General features: G+C 30.5%; 3 protein-coding genes across 7 annotated transcripts in view; 1 reads left to right on the top strand and 2 right to left on the bottom strand.

The window, feature by feature from the left end:
- Positions 1-11,624, bottom strand: part of LOC111620892 (rho GTPase-activating protein 6-like) — an 18,910-nt gene extending 7,286 nt beyond the window's left edge. Inside the window, exons 1-9 of the mRNA XM_023362908.1 lie at positions 11,388-11,624; positions 5,814-5,950; positions 4,836-4,992; positions 4,151-4,231; positions 3,888-4,069; positions 3,699-3,813; positions 2,256-2,311; positions 1,964-2,114; positions 1,421-1,572 (exon numbers count right to left, since the gene is read on the bottom strand). Coding sequence (XP_023218676.1) covers positions 1,421-1,572; positions 1,964-2,114; positions 2,256-2,311; positions 3,699-3,813; positions 3,888-4,069; positions 4,151-4,231; positions 4,836-4,992; positions 5,814-5,950; positions 11,388-11,421 — 1,065 coding nt within the window. The 5' untranslated portion in view covers positions 11,422-11,624. The remainder of the gene's footprint in view (positions 1-1,420; positions 1,573-1,963; positions 2,115-2,255; positions 2,312-3,698; positions 3,814-3,887; positions 4,070-4,150; positions 4,232-4,835; positions 4,993-5,813; positions 5,951-11,387) is intronic.
- On the top strand, positions 7,318-20,150 carry LOC111620897 (coiled-coil domain-containing protein 169-like). 5 transcript variants are annotated; one of them, XM_023362913.1, is made up of 11 exons: positions 7,318-7,475; positions 7,554-7,781; positions 8,886-8,956; positions 14,715-14,936; positions 15,067-15,152; positions 15,227-15,340; positions 17,032-17,121; positions 18,577-18,623; positions 19,286-19,384; positions 19,464-19,615; positions 19,693-20,150. In XM_023362913.1, exons 4-11 carry the CDS (start codon positions 14,848-14,850, stop codon positions 19,829-19,831), a joined length of 816 nt encoding a protein of 271 aa, XP_023218681.1. In that variant the 5' UTR covers positions 7,318-7,475; positions 7,554-7,781; positions 8,886-8,956; positions 14,715-14,847; the 3' UTR covers positions 19,832-20,150. The 5 variants fall into 5 exon arrangements, with proteins under 5 accessions (XP_023218681.1, XP_023218684.1, XP_023218685.1 ...); XM_023362917.1 differs by having other exon boundaries at positions 7,319-7,475; positions 17,083-17,121; XM_023362914.1 differs by having other exon boundaries at positions 7,343-7,460.
- On the bottom strand, positions 11,728-14,271 carry LOC111620903. Its single transcript, XM_023362925.1, has 5 exons — positions 14,100-14,271; positions 13,812-13,983; positions 12,309-12,408; positions 12,092-12,229; positions 11,728-11,977 (listed from the first exon to the last, which is right to left on the bottom strand). Exons 1-5 carry the CDS (start codon positions 14,162-14,164, stop codon positions 11,883-11,885), a joined length of 570 nt encoding a protein of 189 aa, XP_023218693.1. The 5' UTR covers positions 14,165-14,271; the 3' UTR covers positions 11,728-11,882.

The following is a 20,150-nucleotide window of genomic DNA, read 5'->3' as shown; positions in this document are numbered from 1 at the left end:
AATTAGCTAGATAGTGAGGGGCGGCCCCAAAATATATGGGACAGACTAAACCCAAGAAAAAATTCCTGGAGTTGTTCACCTGGATTTGATTCTGGGTTCCCAGAATGGTAGTCTGATGCTTTCACCACCTTGACTATCTAGCCATCACATAGAATATTTAATATTGGGAGCTTACCTAATATTTAATACTCTGCTCAGACGTGGGCTTAGAGTCAAGTCAGGCTTGAATTTTCAAGAAGATTGTATTTAATTCTTGTTTCAATTTAGTTTTTCATTCTAATTGATATTTTTATAATCCAAAATCAGAATTTTTTGATGATAAATATGTACACCAATCTTTTTGTTTTCTCAATAAAACACTGCTGAAGCAGTAAAGGCATCGGCTTACCACTCGGGAGGATCCAGATTCAATTCCGGCTCGGGCTGGTGAACCCAGGAATTATTCACAGATATATCAATCCCCATTCCTCACAATCCGGTCACCCCATTGCTAGCAAGGACAAATCCACGATGAATATGATTAAAAAGCTTGTGTTAGTGTGTTTTAGGGACATAGTCAAAAATGAAAAACTATATAGATTCGTTTTTCAGAATAGAATAGAACAAATCCTTAATAATTTATTATTTCGTGATATGTACTCATAGAAGTAACATCTGTTTCTGTCCAAATGCCTTTTATTTTATGTACATTACTTTGGCATTATCAACTTAATGAATCCATAAATAAAATTAATATATACAGGATACTCGTGAACATTTATCCAGGTGCAGGAATATGTGGTATGGTGCATTAGTTCCACTGCAATGCCAGATCTTTCTCATGCCTGTATATTGTGTACAAGGTAGCAAGATAGGAAATAAATAACCACTGAAATTTAAATTTTTAAATATGAAAGATAACTTCTGTAAAAAAAACCATTGTCCATAAGTCGTGTAACCTGGAAATGCAGGTAATTGTTACCATACCTTACTAAGGACGAATGGGTAGTTACAAAAACGTTATGGAATGCTAGGGTCTCAACCCTTGGGTTACAGAACGATTCATTTTTGTTTCCAAAGTGTTGCATGGTGAAATGTACCGTTTACGCCACTGATTTGTACATTACACATAATTAGTATTTGTAAATAATAAAATAATGTAACATTCGGTACCGTGCCAAGTATTATTCCTTAGTAAAATCAAGGGAGTCATCGAGAATACGAGTTACGTAACTTTAGGAGTGGGTACGTGTGGCCGTTACGTACCGTTACAGGTTGGGATGGCAGTTTAAAGTAAAGTTACGCAATTTATGGACGATCCCGGAATGGTAAATTCGAATTTTATTTAACAGTGACGAGGCAATAGATTTTATGTTTGTTAAAATGCGTTCTGTCAGTATGGATTATTAATTCAAAGGAAGATTAAAACAAATGTACTTACTCTGACGCCATTTGTGCTGCAAGTATCGACGGCATTCTGCGCTACAATTGATAAAAAGTGCAACAACGTCCATAGAGTATCTCTATTTTGAACTGGTAGCAAATATATTAAATAGCGGATTATATCCAATTGTTTGTTTTCGTCTTTCTGTCCTAGAAAAATACATAAAACAATTAGTGTTAATGGATTTCCAATATGGCGGCTCTCGTTTAGTAACGGGTACAAACGTAACATTTAGGATACTTTCCCGTTAACTTCTTGTTTGAAACAATTTTTTAAATTTATTTAAATGATAAGTAATGTAACAAACAAACAAAGTTTTTCAAAATGGCGGAATTTGCACTTTCTTACATGCGCATTGCTTTAGCAAGGAAAGATCGCCTGCTTTCCCGACGTCAAGACAGTTTGCGTGGTTTTTCGAATTTTAAAACTTCAATTTTTTTTAAAATAAAATTTTAGTTTTAGTATAATTTTATTTTTTAAAATTTTATATGATGATAATCCGACTAAAATCTAGGATATAATTCTATCCGATAGGCTTACTTTGGGCGGCCACAAAACACGAATAGAGATCCCTGGTCAAAAGTGGTTCGGGAAGATCGCGAAAATATTCTTTCAGTAATTGGGCAACGTCGTGAGGATGGTGATTTTCATTCAGGTTCACTATCGATCCACTTTCTAAATCTTCTCGCAACTGCAAATCGATAAAAGCTTATCGTGTAAAAATTACAAATTTCCTTCCGCGTTGCTGAACTATCGCGAAATCTTTGACATTTACGCGAACAAAAATGTCTGGATGCGCGGCACGCGTGACTTTATTCAAAATTCAAATTACCTGTCTAACTCTTCTCTTGGAACTGGTGACTCTGAATAATCCCAAAGTGTGCAGTCCTGAAATGCGTGAATTAACAAAGTTAATTTGATTTTATCGTAAGCTAAATTTATAGTCGCAAAATGACAGAAAAATTACAAATTGTAATAATACAGAAGCATCGTATGATGTCGTCGATGATGCGGAAGCTAATCTAGGCAAAGAATCCAGATCGAATTCGAACTCGGACCCTCAGTTCTATAGGAGTGTATCATACTATGTAATCTGGATATATAAATTGTAATGAAATTTAATAGTGGGGGCGGTACTGTAATTGTTAATAAGATGAGATGATAAATATTTTTGAAATATTGTTATAAATGATTTCACATTGAGCATTGCTTATAAATTTACTTATTGTAGTATTTCATTGTCATTACGATCCGTTATGAAGTTTCCCGATGGTTAAGAATAAAAACGAAACTCCGAATTTTATATTTAGTGTAATCTATGGTGATGTGCCGCTATATTAATGGCACTCTTATAGATAGTAAATATATGCAAAATATCTGGCAACATTGCCGTTACAACTATGAGAGACAATGTTGCCAGATCTTTATTATTTTAGTAAATCTTAAAACTTTTATTTTATTGCAAAGTTATGTTCGATGTTTCGGTATTTCGAAATAAAACAAAATGGCGGCCGCTTAACTTTCTCAATTTAAATTTTTTATTTTAAATGGAAACATTTGTGCAGATAATAAGAATATTAACTGGATAAATTTTTTAAATCTTTGATAATTTTAAACAAAGAGGACATATAAAAAGCCACCCAAGTGAGATAAGCACCTGTTGGCACTCAACCAAAAATGTCTCATTTTAAAAGGGATAGCCATGTTTCGGAGGAGAATTTGTCCATAATAACTAAAAAATCAATAATAATAATTTTAAATATGGCTTCTCGATCACTTATTTACGTATTAAATTTTTAAATTTAATCAAATTTTCTGCACGAAAATTAAATCTACCTTTTCGATTTTGGTTAACAGATAAATACTTGTTAACCCAACGATAACCAAAATTTACAAATTTCTGTGGTCCATTTTTATGCTATTAAATTAATTAATCAATAAAAGAATTTGGCATTAAATACAGGACTTTCTGTAGATAAAAAAAAGGTTTCTGATCATGGGCAGAAGATGCCGAGTACGTTTTTCTCTCTGTGAAGCGTAGATATTCACTTTTATACGGATTTTTTTGAGTTTTTAAATAATTTCGTGAGAAATTTAGTGTGATTTTATTGATAGGTAACATATATAACTCTCAATTCTTTATTTTTATTAGGTTATCGGCATGTTTTGATGCGGTGATTATAAGAAAACCCCACAATTTGCTGGATATTTAAACTTATTTTTATTTTAAAAAAGAACATTAATTATAAGAAAATTATTAATTAAAGTTATTTACCGTATTCTTCCAAATGTCGAACACACGAATTCACAACATTTGGTATCTGGGGATCGGAAGATTCCATGTTACTCAGGTAGCCATCATTATCATCCGTTTGGGCTTCGATATTATCCTAGCGTGATATATATCTGTCTTTAATGTTGAATTTTCTTCTTAATTGAGGTTTTTAATTACAGTTTACCTTACCGGACACAAGCTGTTTCTCTTGGAAGTGGCACCTAAACGAGCGTCATCGAGAAAATTTGGGTAATTCGTGACGTCATCGACTGCGAGTAAAGGTTGCACCGAACCTCTATGACGTGACAGCCGTTCTTTCTGTATGCATTGCTGTAAAGGTATTCCAAATAATGAATTTTCTGAAGGAATGTCTAAGAAAAGAAAATGGCTTAACATCAATTAAGTGAGTATAAAATAAATAAATAATTAATTAATTAAAATAAAATTTATACCTTTGCCATCCAAAGTAGCTGTTTTGGCCTTGGTTCTTAGTAAAGCTGTTCGTCGCTTCATTTTTAAAGCTGAGCTATCAGCTAAAATTAAAAGATTGTATATTTTATACTAACGATTTAATTAGGTTTATTTTTAAAAAAAATTGAATAATTAATTAGAACGTGATAGACAGATTGTAATCTTTATGCCCTTATATCTCAAGAACTAATAATGACAGGAAAAAGCCGCTAGTGGAATTCTGTTTCTGTTTAAGAGAAAATTATGGAAATGTAATTTCATGGTCCTTCGCTATATTTTGCCAAAATTACAGCCTCTTAAAAATGCATGCGAAGCGGCGCGACGTCGCTCGCATCTTCGATTGTTTTAGGATAGGAAATGGAGGAAAATAAATTATATTCATATAAAACCAAAGAAAATGATCGAATAAATAATAATTTTTAACTTTTTATACGCAAAATTTAAAAATTTTCAATACGAAATCGCCGACGTGACGGCGATATTTAAAGAATTTGTAGATAAAATCTCGTTTGGATACATTGCACCAAGACAACTTTTGTCTTATTTACTATTTTCAAAAGGTATTTTAGCTATTTAAATGGTACGCGCCAAGACGCGACGCAACATCGCGTCACTTCGCCATCGAATTAAGGAAGACAAATAATATAAAAATGATGATAAACTTGCCTTTAGGTATATCGACTTTACAGTTCAAATTCATGGCTCTCAATTTAGTTAGAGCCATTTGTTGTAAAGCTAACCTTTCTACTTCACTCAGTGTCAAAAGATTGCAAGCTGAGAGGGTCACTTTGTATCCATTTTCGGTCTTCCAACAACAGTTACCCTTTAAAAAATTTAATAAATATAAAGAAAAAAATTAACTTAAATATTATTAAATCAAGTGAGTCATTTATTCTATAATTAAATTTAATGTATATACATTTCTTATGATGTTGACAACAATTTTTGCCAGTTAGATTTGGCACAGTTTATTATGTCGTCACGGTTTATCCCCCGCTCAATTCCATTTTCTTACGCAAATTTCGAATTTTCGATAGCTGTTAAATGTTAAAAATAGCTAAAATTTCTTCTTTTTTATATTTATAACTCTAAATATTCAAGAAAATTTAATTTATAAATGTTTAACGACGTCAAAAATGCTCAATTTGCTATCAAAGCTCTATTAAAAAGTGGAGTCGATGACCTACTTTACAGCAAATTTTTAATAAATATTAATTAATAAAATTAATTTTAAAATGTTTAAATACTTCTTTATTCTATAAATTATAAATTTAAATAAATTTTAAAGTTTATAAATATTAATAAATGAGAAAAACTTCAGTCTAATTGTAGGTTCGACGATACATTTTTTAAATGCAATTTTCGAGGATTTAGGAACAAGTTTTAATATTTTAAATATAAATAAGCGTTTAAAATATTTTTAAAATTAATTTTATAAGCATATATTAAGCAGTTTGACATTTATAAAAGCATATTAAGGTATCAAAAAGTGTAAGAAATATGGAGTCGATGACCCATTACAGAAGTACAAAGAATGTTTATATAATTTCCCATATCACTCGTCTCGTATATATATAAAGAAAATCGTAAATCTACCATCCAAAAATAAATAAATTTTTATATATTTAAAGTTATATGTCTCACCTCAGGCATCCAAGCGCAAGTAGTAGTTGCAGGTACTCTTGTCTGCGACTTGGCTCTTGATTTCCACAATTTTTTCGGGACGATCGTCAGTCTGTTAGAGCTATTAGTTTGATTCTTATTCTTCTGCATGTCAGACACTGCAAAAGAAGAGTCACTAGTGAAGTTGTATCACTTTTCAATATTTCGTGCAGTCCAAAGAAATTTTAGTAAGCGTGACGCATCGTGATTTCCCCCCTCTCGGCGTATACGTAGGCGCGTTAAACCAGCTCGATATTCTAGAGACGTAAACGAAGCGGCGACTTTCGGAACACCATAATTAATCGATTAATCGATTAGTAGTTTAGAAAATACAATAAATCGTTTCGGCAACGTCACACTACTTAACGTACTTACCTTCACAAAAGACGGATACAGGAAACAAAAAGAGTTAAAGAGCCAAGTTCGGCCGAAACCTTGGATCTATTTAACTCTGCATTACACATAGATAAGTTTGCAAACTATTTTTAAGCGGGTCGATTCTTCTTTAACCACTCATCTATAATACAATGTTTTTGGATATTTAAAAAAACCAGCGCAAAATCTCGGGACGAGAGCGAGAGATTTATGATTTGATTTACGCCATGTTTAATCTCTGTTTAAAAAAAAATACGCTTTTAAATCTTTAATCGGATGTTATTAAAGAAATTTATATTTATTTTTTTATAAATTTAAACCGTAAAAATTTAAATATTTATTTTTTTTAATCAGCTCATCCATCAACATCAGTATTTTTAGTGAGCAAATCGGCTTTTATTTTTTTAAAATGCAATTTTAATACAAAATATCGATCGGTATTTTTTGTAAAAATAAATTTATACTCATACTCATTTCAATTGCGTTTTTTGCGGTGTTTTTTATTATTAAAAAGTATTGCAAGAGCCGGAGAAATGTATGGAAAAGCAACGATGAGTCAACGCTTAGTATTGGTTCATCGCTAATTTAGCTTTAATTTATTTTTTATTTTGTAAATTTAATAAATTGAAATAATTATTGTGGAAATTAATGTATATATATTTAAAGAAAAATATTTTAAAATATAATAAAAATGAAAGATTTATACTCAGAGTGAATGATTTTCGAGTGAAAATTAAACTGTATTATTATTTTTTTTCTTTTAGTTGGCAACATTTAAACAATTTTTTTTTCGTTTGGCAACATGTGGAATGTTTTCATTTTAATTCAAATATTCAAAATAAATAAATAAGGAAATGAAAAATTTTTAATCATAGAGATGAAAAATATGTGAATAAATATTAATAATAATAAAAGTTTTTAAATTGGCAACATTGAAAAACATAATTTCAAATTTGGCAACAAGAGACATTTTGATTTTAATTCAAATATTAAAAAGGAAAAATAATTTAATAAACGAAATGGTAGATTTATAATTGTAGAACAAGAAGAATTGTTGAATTAATATTAAAAAGTTTTTTTTTTTATTGGTAACGTTGAAATAATTTTAATTTCGTGTGGCAACACTTGAGATGTTTTCATTTAATTCAAATATTGGGTCTTCTGTCCCTAATGGGCGTCTCTGCCGCATATTATATGTTATGCGCCATATTTAATCAAGAAAATTGAATTATCAACTGTTACATCTCTAATTCGGTGGGTTTTTTAAAGGTAATAGTTTAGATATTGTTCATAAATGATAAAAAATAATTTGTTATGAACAAAATACAATATGATATTTAATTACAGGAAGTTTCTAGGAATGTCACATGAACTTGTAAATATGAATCTTCATTAAGTATTAATATAATTATGAATCTATGAATGAAAGTATGTAATTAACTCTGAACATAATTAACTAAACACGAAGGGACTGCCAGAAAATCATAAACGAAGCAATAATATTAATAGGAATATATGAAAATATCAATTAAGGAGGAATTAATTATGATATATATATGTAACAAATAAGTACCGGTAAGTATAGTATTATCAGTTAATTAAAATAACAAATCCAAATAATAGAATTTAATGCCATATTTGTATGTACAGTACATACATGCCTTTATTCTTAGGTAAATATTTGAATTAAACTATGTATATTTACCTAAATGATAATGGCATACAACACAATAGCAACTTATGATGACATATAGGCTTATGCCATGATAAGTTGCAATATTATAGATTTATAATATGGCTTTATATTCTATTAAATATTAACAATTCGTTTTATGTATGTAAGTCTATACAGTATACCATTATCAGTTAGATGAATATATGAATGATATAATTATAATTATTCATGTATTTACCTGGATGTTAATGGCATACAATACACAGCGTGGCAACTGACAGACTTACAAATAAGCCATTATATTTTATTAAATATTAAAAATTTATGTCAAATAAAGACATGTTTGTAGACGTTAATCAGGAAATATATAATTATTTAACTGATATAATAGCCAACTGCATACAATAATGATATGTGATAGTGGAATTGACTTGCAAATGTGGTATTATATTACTTTAAATATTAAAAATTAAAGTTACTAGAATGAAATGCTATATTTATTAGTCAAAATAAGTAGAAATATTGAAATAAACTTCACGTTTTCACTTTAAAACATCCTTTTGGAGATGTTACAAAATGAGTAATGAGGAGTAATTTAGAATATTTTAAACTTTGCTGTACAAAGTTAACATAGTTTACTGCTAATTTATATGATTTTAAACACAGTGTAAGCATAAATGTAGGCTAAATATTAAAGGAGATTCTACAATACGCTAATTATATTAGTAATAAAAACTTTTTAAAAATAAATTTAACTCGTAACACAATTCTCGGTTTAATAACCCGAACAAAATTCATTATATTGGCTTATATAATGGAAACCTTATCTTTAGAAGTTCTCGATATCGGCGTGAGACGAAAATATATCGAATTTCCTCCACATTAATTTTGTCTGGCTACTTTTCAATTCCAAAAAAGAAAAATCAAAATTTTATTAAAACAAGAAAAAAAGGTCGATTTATTTAAAGAAATCGTTTAGAATGATAATATCCAATTTATTACAGAAAAAAATGGAAGCGAAGTTACCATAATAGCAAGAAAAATCGAAATGTCAGAGGTACAGCTTACTAACAAGGTATGTCATTTGTATCCTTTCCTTCCGGATGAATGAGAATTTCTACTCTAACGATCATATGACGATTAATGAACACCTAGCCATAACAATCTTAAGGTTTTTTTTCTTTTATATTCTAAGAATATTATCCGTTACACCATTGATAACTAGGTGACAACGTAACGAGTAACGAATTTTGTGTCAGATTTTGTTTTTTCGCCTCATTGATAACAGATTCGGGGTTCAGATTTATATATAAACTACAGCTTAGGGCCTGAGGCGTTAAAAGTTTGTTATTTTGAGGACCTCATATGGCGGTAATTTAGGTCGACAAGTCCAGTAATACTTATAATTACTATTAAAAAATATGGATTTTAATAGTAAAATAACTTGATATTGATGCTGGTAGGCTTATAATGCTAAGTAGTCTTAAATTTTATATAAATTGTGGCAATTTATGTTAATTTTGTAAGGAGTGGGTTGCGTTTTTAATGAGTAGAAGTGTTTTTCTTAAGAGAATACCGCTACAGAAACAAGTTTTTATAGTTTAAAAAATATATTTTAATGGTTAGATCTGTTTCTTCTGGCAAAAGTTGCTTGGAAACACAAGGAACGAATTTGTCTAGATCTGTCATTAAATAAACAGAAGGTATCTATATTTAGCTCCGAAATAGTTCTTGAACCTCTTTAGCTATATTTCATTGTTCTAGACTTTGCCTTGAAAAACTTCGAAATGTTTATCTTGTTCGAATTCGGAACAATATTTAATGTTTCTGCCACTCGAGTGCACTCCACATTTGTTTTGGAGAGGAGGAAAGTTATTAAAATCTCGTTTATAAGAACGTTATAAGAGGAAATATCGATCGAAATACTCATTAATAAAGAGAAATCTCGAAAAAAATTCACATTATATCAATATTAGATGATGTGGAACACGATTATTAAATGGTGGAGTCGTTGCTGTATATATAAAACATGATTTTTCTCGAAGTACAGATGCACTAGAGCAGTTTGCCAATATCTATTTTAAGAGAGGACATATCGAGCATAGTTAATCATTGATGACTTTCTCATCTCCGTTATCCTTTGCTCTGTATCAAGAATTTGTAAACTTGACCACCGTCTGTGTCTAAACTTAAGTATTTTTATAGCTTTCTAGTTGTTTTAAATGTCAAAAAACTCATAATTTACTTCGAAAGAAACGACATTTTATTCTACACTGAATAATTCACGCACATTTTTATAGATTTTTCCACAAACATCTGCTCTCAATTTCCTCTTCCTATTACACCAAGTTAAGAGATGATGTGTTATTCTCTTGTTTAGTCCTCCTTTAAAACTGTTCAAAAGTTAGTAAATTATAAAATAAAATTATGTACGTATTTTTTTAAGAATAATCGAAGTTGAAGGAGCGGATAAAAGTACTAATTAGAAAGTTTCGATGCTCATCTATTAAACCCCGTTTGAAGGTCAATGCGAATGACGCTAAATGTCAAGGTTTATTTCTAGCTAAGTGACATCACAGCGAAAGTTGGACAACAGCTAAAGAATTCTATGTCAAAGGAATGTGTTCAATTATCGACTCGTTCACCCCCCTTATTAAACAATTAACGAAAGGAGCCGAGTCCAACCTCGAAAATAATTAAAACCATTATCAAAAAATAGCATTCATATCGTTTATATCAATAACAACCGAGTTAATTATATTCCTACTTCATATACCTCAATTCACGTACGTTCATGCTTGAGTACCTATGTACTGGTTTATAAACACTCAAATGGAGAATGTACACGGCCAGTTAAGTAAAATTATATAACTGCTTTATACAGTTTTATCGATAATTTATTTGTAGGCTATCCTTAAAAAAGAAAAAATTCTAAAAATATAAAATTTTTGGAACAAATCTGCGGAAGTAATTATTAAAATTAATCGCGCAACCGTTCTATTGTCAAGTTCTTACTTGTTTTTGTTTCGGACGTTACGCGAAATTAACATAATTTATGCGGAATTTGTAGAAAATTTACATAATTTATGCGTTATTATATTAAATCAATATAATTTTTCGCTAAATTTTCTGTTTTTATACCTTAATATCTTAGTTTCAATAAATTATATGTAAGTATACACGTAATTACATACATAAGAGGAAATATAGGTTTTAAAGGGTATAAAAATGAAATTATTATTATTATTTTTTAAGTTTAGTTCGGATGTCCTAATTCGTATAGGTACACTTAATCTTACTAATGTCCCTCATACGAGAACTGACTATAGAATTAGTCTACATATTACTGCTTACGCTATTCCCTAGATAAAGAAAATGTAACTGTAATTTACTAGATAACACATTAAGAATATTGCACTGTATAAACCTACATTAAACCGTATATTTTTATGTATATATTATATAAAAATATAAGTTATTTTACGACGTGGTAACGAATTGCTTACCATCTTGTTCGTTATCCAAGCCAAATACTCCCATACTTCTGATCGATCTACATCAGTGACTGCACCACTCTCATCCACCAAACTAAAGTCCCGTCCACGTGGGGGGGTGTTTGCAATCGGTAGCGATGCTGATTGGTCAGAAAATGGCAATTTTCCTCGCACGACAGAGAGATTCTGGTGTTTTAGTGTCAAAGGCTTTTTATCGAGCTATTAAGTTAGTGAGTGAGAGCGTGTGTAGATACACAACAGACAATTTGCCAGTGGTTAAAGGGATCTAAAAATAAATCTTCTACTTCTCTTAAACTTTGAATTTATTATTAGAACACGGACGAAACTTAACTTTTAACGTTTATCTAGTGTTTATTCGGGAATATAAACTTTACATTTTAATTTATATGCGCTGTAAGTGATTAGAAGAGCGGTTTAATCGATGCTAATTTTATGTTAATTTTGTAGATGCCAACTGATTTATTTGTTTTTTATTTTTTTGGTCGTTTAATCGGCCTGCAGATCCCATTTATAATCGTACATGTATACACTCTCCCAAGTTGGATACTCGAACGGGTATCGCGGTTGATGTATACGAACAGCTGCAAAAAATAAATAAAATAAAAATTGATAATATTAATGCATAATTTAATAAGATGGCTGATATTTTTATCAAATTAATTAAGTTTTGAGTGTTTGTATTGGCGTTTTTGTACCTTTATCTTCATTCTTTCTTGGAATTTTTTCCAATTCTCCTCTGCACCATATGGGTGCTCTGAAAGAACTTTGGCAAATTTCTGGCGATGGCAAGGATTTAAACGCATCTTTCTCTATCGGAGGAAGTGTTAAATGATCTAAAATACCCAAAAATTCATTTAAAATTAATTAAATTAAGATGTTTATTAATATTATCCACCATAAATGCAATCGTACGTCGCACTCTTCTCGAGTGTTCTTCGTAACGCGCGGGGATGTAGTCGTCATCTTTTCCTAAATTATCCAAGGATTTCGATATCAAATGCCCTCCTGTATGCTGTTACGAGAGACAAATTATAAAAATAATCTATATTTAAAGAGCTCGTTTAATTTTAGAAGTAATTATTGTATGTTAATGACACGTAATTTTCGAAGCGTCTGTCCGTCACGCTCTATATCTCGGGAACAATTTAATATGGAAAATATAGTCGATAACATTGTTTTTTTCTATATGCGGAGATATCTTCAGGCGATTGTTTAGCGTTGTTACGCTATTTTGGTTTAAAAGTGAGATCGAAGCGCCGCGACGTCGCTGCGCGCGGCTCTTCTTTGTCGCCACGTCGCTTCGCGTATGAAATTAACTAAAACGATTATCGTCAATTTATAAAAAATACAATGTTAAATATGTTATGTTATAAATATGATTATATATATAAGATTAGTAGACCCTCATTTATTATAAGTATTCATAAGCGACGACAAGTCAGCGCGCGCGATAACGTAAATGCGTTATTAAAAAAATTATAAATAAATTTTAAAAAATAATTTCGCTTTTATGTGTTGTTAAAACTATTTCCGGATGTTTATTTTAGTTTTCAAGAAGATAATTATTTTTTTAAAGGATCTGCGCCACTTCGCGACGTCGCGAAGCGCCGCGGCGCGCATACCTTACTTTTTTTTGCATGCATGGCAGTTGCGCCGTCATGCATACATTTTATACAAGGTCTTTACCGCTACTTACGTTTAGCTCTTTATTACGAGTCTATTGTAAATAATTAACAACTCGTGTAACATTTTCCCGCTTGAAAAAGCACAAAAATAGGCTATACTAACTCTATATTAATCGTACGAATGGAGGAGTTAGCTCATCCAATTTGCGATATAAGCGTATGCAAACGTAATTTGCGATTTAACAGTGCTAACCCCGCTATAACGCGGGTCTTTTTGTTGGAATATTCTTCGGAATTGAATTTATTCATTTCGAAAAAAGTTCGACGGAAGTTTTTGATAATAAGTAGCACAGTTGGGGATAATAAATCATGAATGATTAAATTACACGACGTTAAAATAACGAGTTTAATTATAAAATTGAATAGTTGAGAACTAAATTGATGTAACCTACTTAGGAAAATGTCTACAGTTTGAAAAATGTCGATAAAAGCGAAGAGATAATTGGATACACGGCCATCCAGAGGGGGAACAGGACACTTAACGGGGGCACGTGGAAAGGTTTAATGGTGGAGATTAGCAACTAAATACAAGAATAAGGGCCTACCTCTCTTCGACATGTTAGCAAACAAATGTAGCAGAAAGGTCTATTTCGCCTCGAAAGATGTGTCTAAAAATGTTACGTTTCAACGTCTAAAGTTTGAGAGGGGGACGGGGATCAAAATTTGTCAGAGGGATCCTTAATTCTTACGCGCGACTCAGTTGTACACAAGATAGAAATTTCTCTCAAACCTTTCTATCTCGAGGATGCTCGTGAACTTCTTCGATAGTAAAAAGATGGGGCCAACGTGGAAGAATACCCCACGGTTGATACTGTCGCGTGAACTCGGTTTGTCCGACTTTTGGGTAATAACGCCACGGACACTTGGACCAAACTAATCTTCTTTCGTACTCGTTACGTGGCCTGCAACCAAAAAGTAAAATTCTTTTAAGTAGAATGGCGATAAAATTTACCTTCTAAATCCTATTTTTTAAAGTTCAGACGCTCGATTAGACTTTAATAAATAAATCTTCTCTTACGTTTCACGTTCACACTCTTGCCAATAATAGTCCTGTTGGTAGGATGTTAAATAGGGAGAAGCCATAATATGTTTTTAAAGGCTCTACGCTGATTTAAACGGCTTCTAGAACGGACTGCGGTCGAAATAATTTAAAATTTAAAAAGCAGAAAGCGCGCGATGATATTTTAAAATATTTTCCCGCGGTGTAATGAATATATTTTAATTATTTTAAATTATTTTATACCATTTTAAGGCTTGTAAAATTTTTAAAAAATGGCGTCAAAGTGACGCACGACGGTTCTCGAAATTGTCCAACGTTACGGTACGAAACTCGATTGAGCCATCTGTTACGTTGTTTTTCTCCGAATTACATAATAATAGAGAATTTCTAAAGCAGAATTAAATAAATCCGATCATTTTATTAAGTAGAATTGAATAAATTGTTCGATAATTGCTAAATTATACGTCGAGAAATTAGCCTAACGAAGTTAAATTAGCCATTTAAAAACTAAAAACCCTTAAAAATATATTTAAAAAATAAATAAATTTAATGAATAATTTTACTTTTAATACTTCGATAAATATAAAAATAAAAATAATAATAAAAAATAAAATGGCGGAATTTCTCCACCAGATGACCAACGTTAATTGGAACGTGACTTCGGTTACCTAGCAACAAACTAAAAACAAGGTTACGATAACAAAACGAAGGGAGGAAGGAGAATTCATTCAGTCGATGGTCAATTTAAATCCTTCGTTGGTGCAGGATGCCTCGAAAACTCGTCACCCTCGAGGTTGCAGACTTCGACGATTTAGAACGTCTCAAGTTAGAAATATACGACGAAAAAAGGAAAAAGTGAGTACAATTAGCACCAGTTACTTTTGGTAAAATGACCAATAAGTTTTGTATGGGTCAATTAGCTAAAAGTAACTTACACTGAGTAAAGTATACTTTCTTATATACATTTATAAATCATATAAACTAGGAAAGTATTAGAAGAATCTATAGCAGAACTGCAACAAGCTGTCTCAGTTTTAGAGGAACAAACTGAAAATATGGATATTAGCGAAGGTAATACTATTATTATTTATAAGCTGATTTATGCTTATTATAAACTATATAAACTAATTAAAGTGTTTGTGTAGATGATGAATGGAAGATTCGCTATTATACTCAAGTAGAAGTTAATCAACAGTTAGAAGGTCAAAGAGATTGGCTTCAGGATAGGGTTTACAGTGCAAGAAATCAGACTCAAGATGGTGAGTGTTACATCTAAAAACTTTAATAATTATCAAAATCACGTAGAACAGGATGTATATATCAATTATATAGAAGTTACATGACATTAGAGAAGATTCGCTATTGATTTTGAATAAATATATACAGAGTTTAACCCAGAATATAGGTGATCAATCAAACATTTTTATTGAGGAAAACATCGATAATTTCATAAAGAAATCTCTTAGAATATTTTAATTATAAACAGCATAAATCATGTAGAGAAATAATAAATACAGTAGATATATGTAGAATTTTATAGACACGAAATATTTANTCTCGTATATATATAAAGAAAATCGTAAATCTACCATCCAAAAATAAATAAATTTTTATATATTTAAAGTTATATGTCTCACCTCAGGCATCCAAGCGCAAGTAGTAGTTGCAGGTACTCTTGTCTGCGACTTGGCTCTTGATTTCCACAATTTTTTCGGGACGATCGTCAGTCTGTTAGAGCTATTAGTTTGATTCTTATTCTTCTGCATGTCAGACACTGCAAAAGAAGAGTCACTAGTGAAGTTGTATCACTTTTCAATATTTCGTGCAGTCCAAAGAAATTTTAGTAAGCGTGACGCATCGTGATTTCCCCCCTCTCGGCGTATACGTAGGCGCGTTAAACCAGCTCGATATTCTAGAGACGTAAACGAAGCGGCGACTTTCGGAACACCATAATTAATCGATTAATCGATTAGTAGTTTAGAAAATACAATAAATCGTTTCGGCAACGTCACACTACTTAACGTACTTACCTTCACAAAAGACGGATACAGGAAACAAAAAGAGTTAAAGAGCCAAGTTCGGCCGAAACCTTGGATCTATTTAACTCTGCATTACACATAGATAAGTTTGCAAACTATTTTTAAGCGGGTCGATTCTTCTTTAACCACTCATCTATAATACAATGTTTTTGGATATTTAAAAAAACCAGCGCAAAATCTCGGGACGAGAGCGAGAGATTTATGATTTGATTTACGCCATGTTTAATCTCTGTTTAAAAAAAAATACGCTTTTAAATCTTTAATCGGATGTTATTAAAGAAATTTATATTTATTTTTTTATAAATTTAAACCGTAAAAATTTAAATATTTATTTTTTTTAATCAGCTCATCCATCAACATCAGTATTTTTAGTGAGCAAATCGGCTTTTATTTTTTTAAAATGCAATTTTAATACAAAATATCGATCGGTATTTTTTGTAAAAATAAATTTATACTCATACTCATTTCAATTGCGTTTTTTGCGGTGTTTTTTATTATTAAAAAGTATTGCAAGAGCCGGAGAAATGTATGGAAAAGCAACGATGAGTCAACGCTTAGTATTGGTTCATCGCTAATTTAGCTTAAGCACCTGTTGGCACTCAACCAAAAATGTCTCATNTAGAACAGGATGTATATATCAATTATATAGAAGTTACATGACATTAGAGAAGATTCGCTATTGATTTTGAATAAATATATACAGAGTTTAACCCAGAATATAGGTGATCAATCAAACATTTTTATTGAGGAAAACATCGATAATTTCATAAAGAAATCTCTTAGAATATTTTAATTATAAACAGCATAAATCATGTAGAGAAATAATAAATACAGTAGATATATGTAGAATTTTATAGACACGAAATATTTAAATTTTGTTTTTTTTATTAATAATTTTTAAATTTCTCAAGATGGAAATAAAACAATTAAATATTTATCAACCCAAGTTTTCTTGTACGCAGTTGCATCAACCAGGATCACAAGGAGTAACAAATTGATAGGTATTGATGTGATTTTATATTATATTTTATTTAGAAGAATATTTTATTTAAATTAAAAAAGTACACCTCGACAATTATACTATTTATATAAAAAAATATTTATTAAATTAATGAAACGGTGTAACAGAATGGAACATTTTCTATTGGAACGATAATACATTAAAGTATAGATTACAGTTTAAATTAATATATTTTATATTTAAATATTAAAACTAATTATTATTCAGTATCTTGTTAAGTAAATATTGCTAATTATTAATTAAATCTAACGTGGCCCTGCTAAATCTGTAAAGAGATTCCTATAAGTTTTATTTTTTTTACAAAATAGTAAATAAAAGCTACAAATGATTCATAATATGACCAACTCGTGTAAACAATATTACTTTAGCTATATATTTATATAAAATAATAATCTGGTTATTATTATTTTCGCATATTTATATGCGTGACGCGTCGCTGTTCAGCGGAGATACAGCGATAAATTTTACTCTTGTAAATATACTTGCGTGTTATACTAAAAAGACTACAAATATACATATTTTTAAACTAATACTTCAATTATTTTAAATCAAAATAGTTTAAGTTTAGTCGATTTTTATATTTAAATGACTGTTTTATAGCTAAAACATTCGCCATTTAGTAAAATAAAACGATAAGAACAGCACGAAAGTACTTTTATCGGATGCCTTTGAGGTATAAAAATAAAATGACATTAGCCAAGTTATCCTATACTAAATAAATCTTTTAATATAAAGCGTGAAGGACAGACACGTCGGAAATTATGACCTACCATTAGATAACAATCAAATAAAACTCATATATCATCATTTACACGTATATAATTTTATAAAAAGTTCAAATAAGGTAAATAATAAACGTTTAACACCTTAACTCTAAGATTATTTTATAAATATTGGATTTATTATGGCAACTAAACTGCCTTACTGTACTTGGATTTGACATCTTATATATAAAACTTGTCATCTGTATGGCAGTTTACGGGCTTTAAATCGTTTTAGATCTTTAAAATGCCTATAAAAAGTGCACGTCAGTCATTTTGAATGACGTTTATACACACACACATATATATTTTTTTCGTTCAGGAATTTCTGTGATCGAATTTCAAATCAAAGAACGTGATCGAGTTGTTCACACTCTTGCCAATAATAGTCCTGTTGGTAGGATGTTAAATAGGGAGAAGCCATAATATGTTTTTAAAGGCTCTACGCTGATTTAAACGGCNTTAGATCTTTAAAATGCCTATAAAAAGTGCACGTCAGTCATTTTGAATGACGTTTACACACACATATATATTTTTTTCGTTCAGGAATTTCTGTGATCGAATTTCAAATCAAAGAACGTGATCGAGTTTACAATATTAAAATATATAAATATATATATATTAAAAAAAGAGAAAAATCTGTTCCATGATTGATGCCAGTGTCATTTTTACAGGCATACAGGCCATGTTAGCAGAATTGGATCTTGACAGTTTGACAGAAGTAAGTCATCCATCTCTTTGCGTGTTCTTTTCCCTCTCCTGGCTTATATTTTCGATTAAAATGTACTTTTTTATATTAAAAAACTTAAATAATTTCTTTAGCGAGTAGATGCTACGTCTATGGCCCACTTTTCGTGTTCAATTTATCGAAAATTGATAGAACAAACGTTAATTCAATAAAGTCTAGTCTACTTTTCTCTAAAGACTATTAACGTTAAACCCTTTTCTAGAATAATATATTATTATTAATTCTTTCTTTTTCAATCAATTTTCATTAGTTTAATGGAAAAATTAAGGAATTTTGGCCTTCTTCTTTGAAGAAAACTTTCTTCGTATTGCAGTTCAGCTTAATTCGTATTTCTTGAAAAAAAATTGCTTAAAATAGCTTAGGATAAAAATATTAAAGTGTTTTAAACGATCGATAAGAAGAAAAATGCAAATAATTTAGTAGAAACTTTAATAGCATTGTCGATAAATTCCATTTTATTGTTAGAATGCAATGGTTAGGAACTACGGGAAAATTCAGCTTTACGCCTTTTTTTTTTTTCTATAGGGGAAATTGGCCGTTGCTTAGACAGATTTTTCATAGATTTTTGATGTTTTTTTAGTGGAAAACAAAGCATTTTCGCTGTGTTTATCCGTCCAAAATTCTAATTCTTTTAGCATCAGCTTCAACGTTACTTAAAACAATTAGAAAAAGAAAGGAATGGCCTCTACAACGAGCTTAGAGATACGGAATGGAAGTTGGATCAAGAATCAAAAGTAAAGAATTGAACTATGCATAATTTAAGGAACTGAATGAATGCTTTTGTTTACAAAATTGATTTTTTTTTTCTTCCAGTCTTTTCATAAATTTAACGATACGCGCAAGGCATACATGACAGAGATAACTGATGCTGTTTTAAATTTAGAAGCAATGAAATCTAGAATGAAATATATGGAATTAAGCGACGAGGGGTCTGTTGTAAAGTGTCCTCGACATCTTAAATATCTGTGAGTAATTCTACATTTTTTAAAGTCTTTTACGGAATGTTTTCTTTAATGATTTTTTTCCTTGTATTTATTACTAGAAACATTTCACCCGATCAAAGAGTTATAGATCCTAAAAAAGGACCCATACGTAAAACAGCGGGTGTGAGAAGTTTACCAAAAATAGAAACTGAAGAGAAGGAAGACAAGGATGAAGTATCCGAAGAGGTCGTGGCCTAGATGCAATCTCTAAGCAAGTTGGCCATGTTTTATTTTATTTTTTTCTAACAACAATACAAAACGATCCTCTAACACGCTCTTTAAATTTATTAACTCGTTAATACTGCCAAAGTTTATATATTTTACTATGTTCTGTGCCATCTCTAATTTAAGAAACCGTTTAATTAATCGTGCAAATCGCGATTGTTAATGCTTGAAACCGTTGTTGTTGTTGTTGATGTTGGCGTGTACTTGGATGAATAGCAATAATATTTGTAAATAAATGGATAAAAATTACATCGTACGATTAAAACAAATAACGTATTCGAAATTCTTTTTT

Source organism: Centruroides sculpturatus, unplaced genomic scaffold (genome assembly GCF_000671375.1).
Source record: "Centruroides sculpturatus isolate CEXI.00-Female unplaced genomic scaffold, Cexi_2.0 scaffold17, whole genome shotgun sequence".
NCBI classification, from domain to species: Eukaryota; Metazoa; Arthropoda; class Arachnida; order Scorpiones; family Buthidae; genus Centruroides; species Centruroides sculpturatus.
Note: the sequence above shows the minus strand (reverse complement) of the source record. Positions and strands in the feature narration are given on the sequence as shown.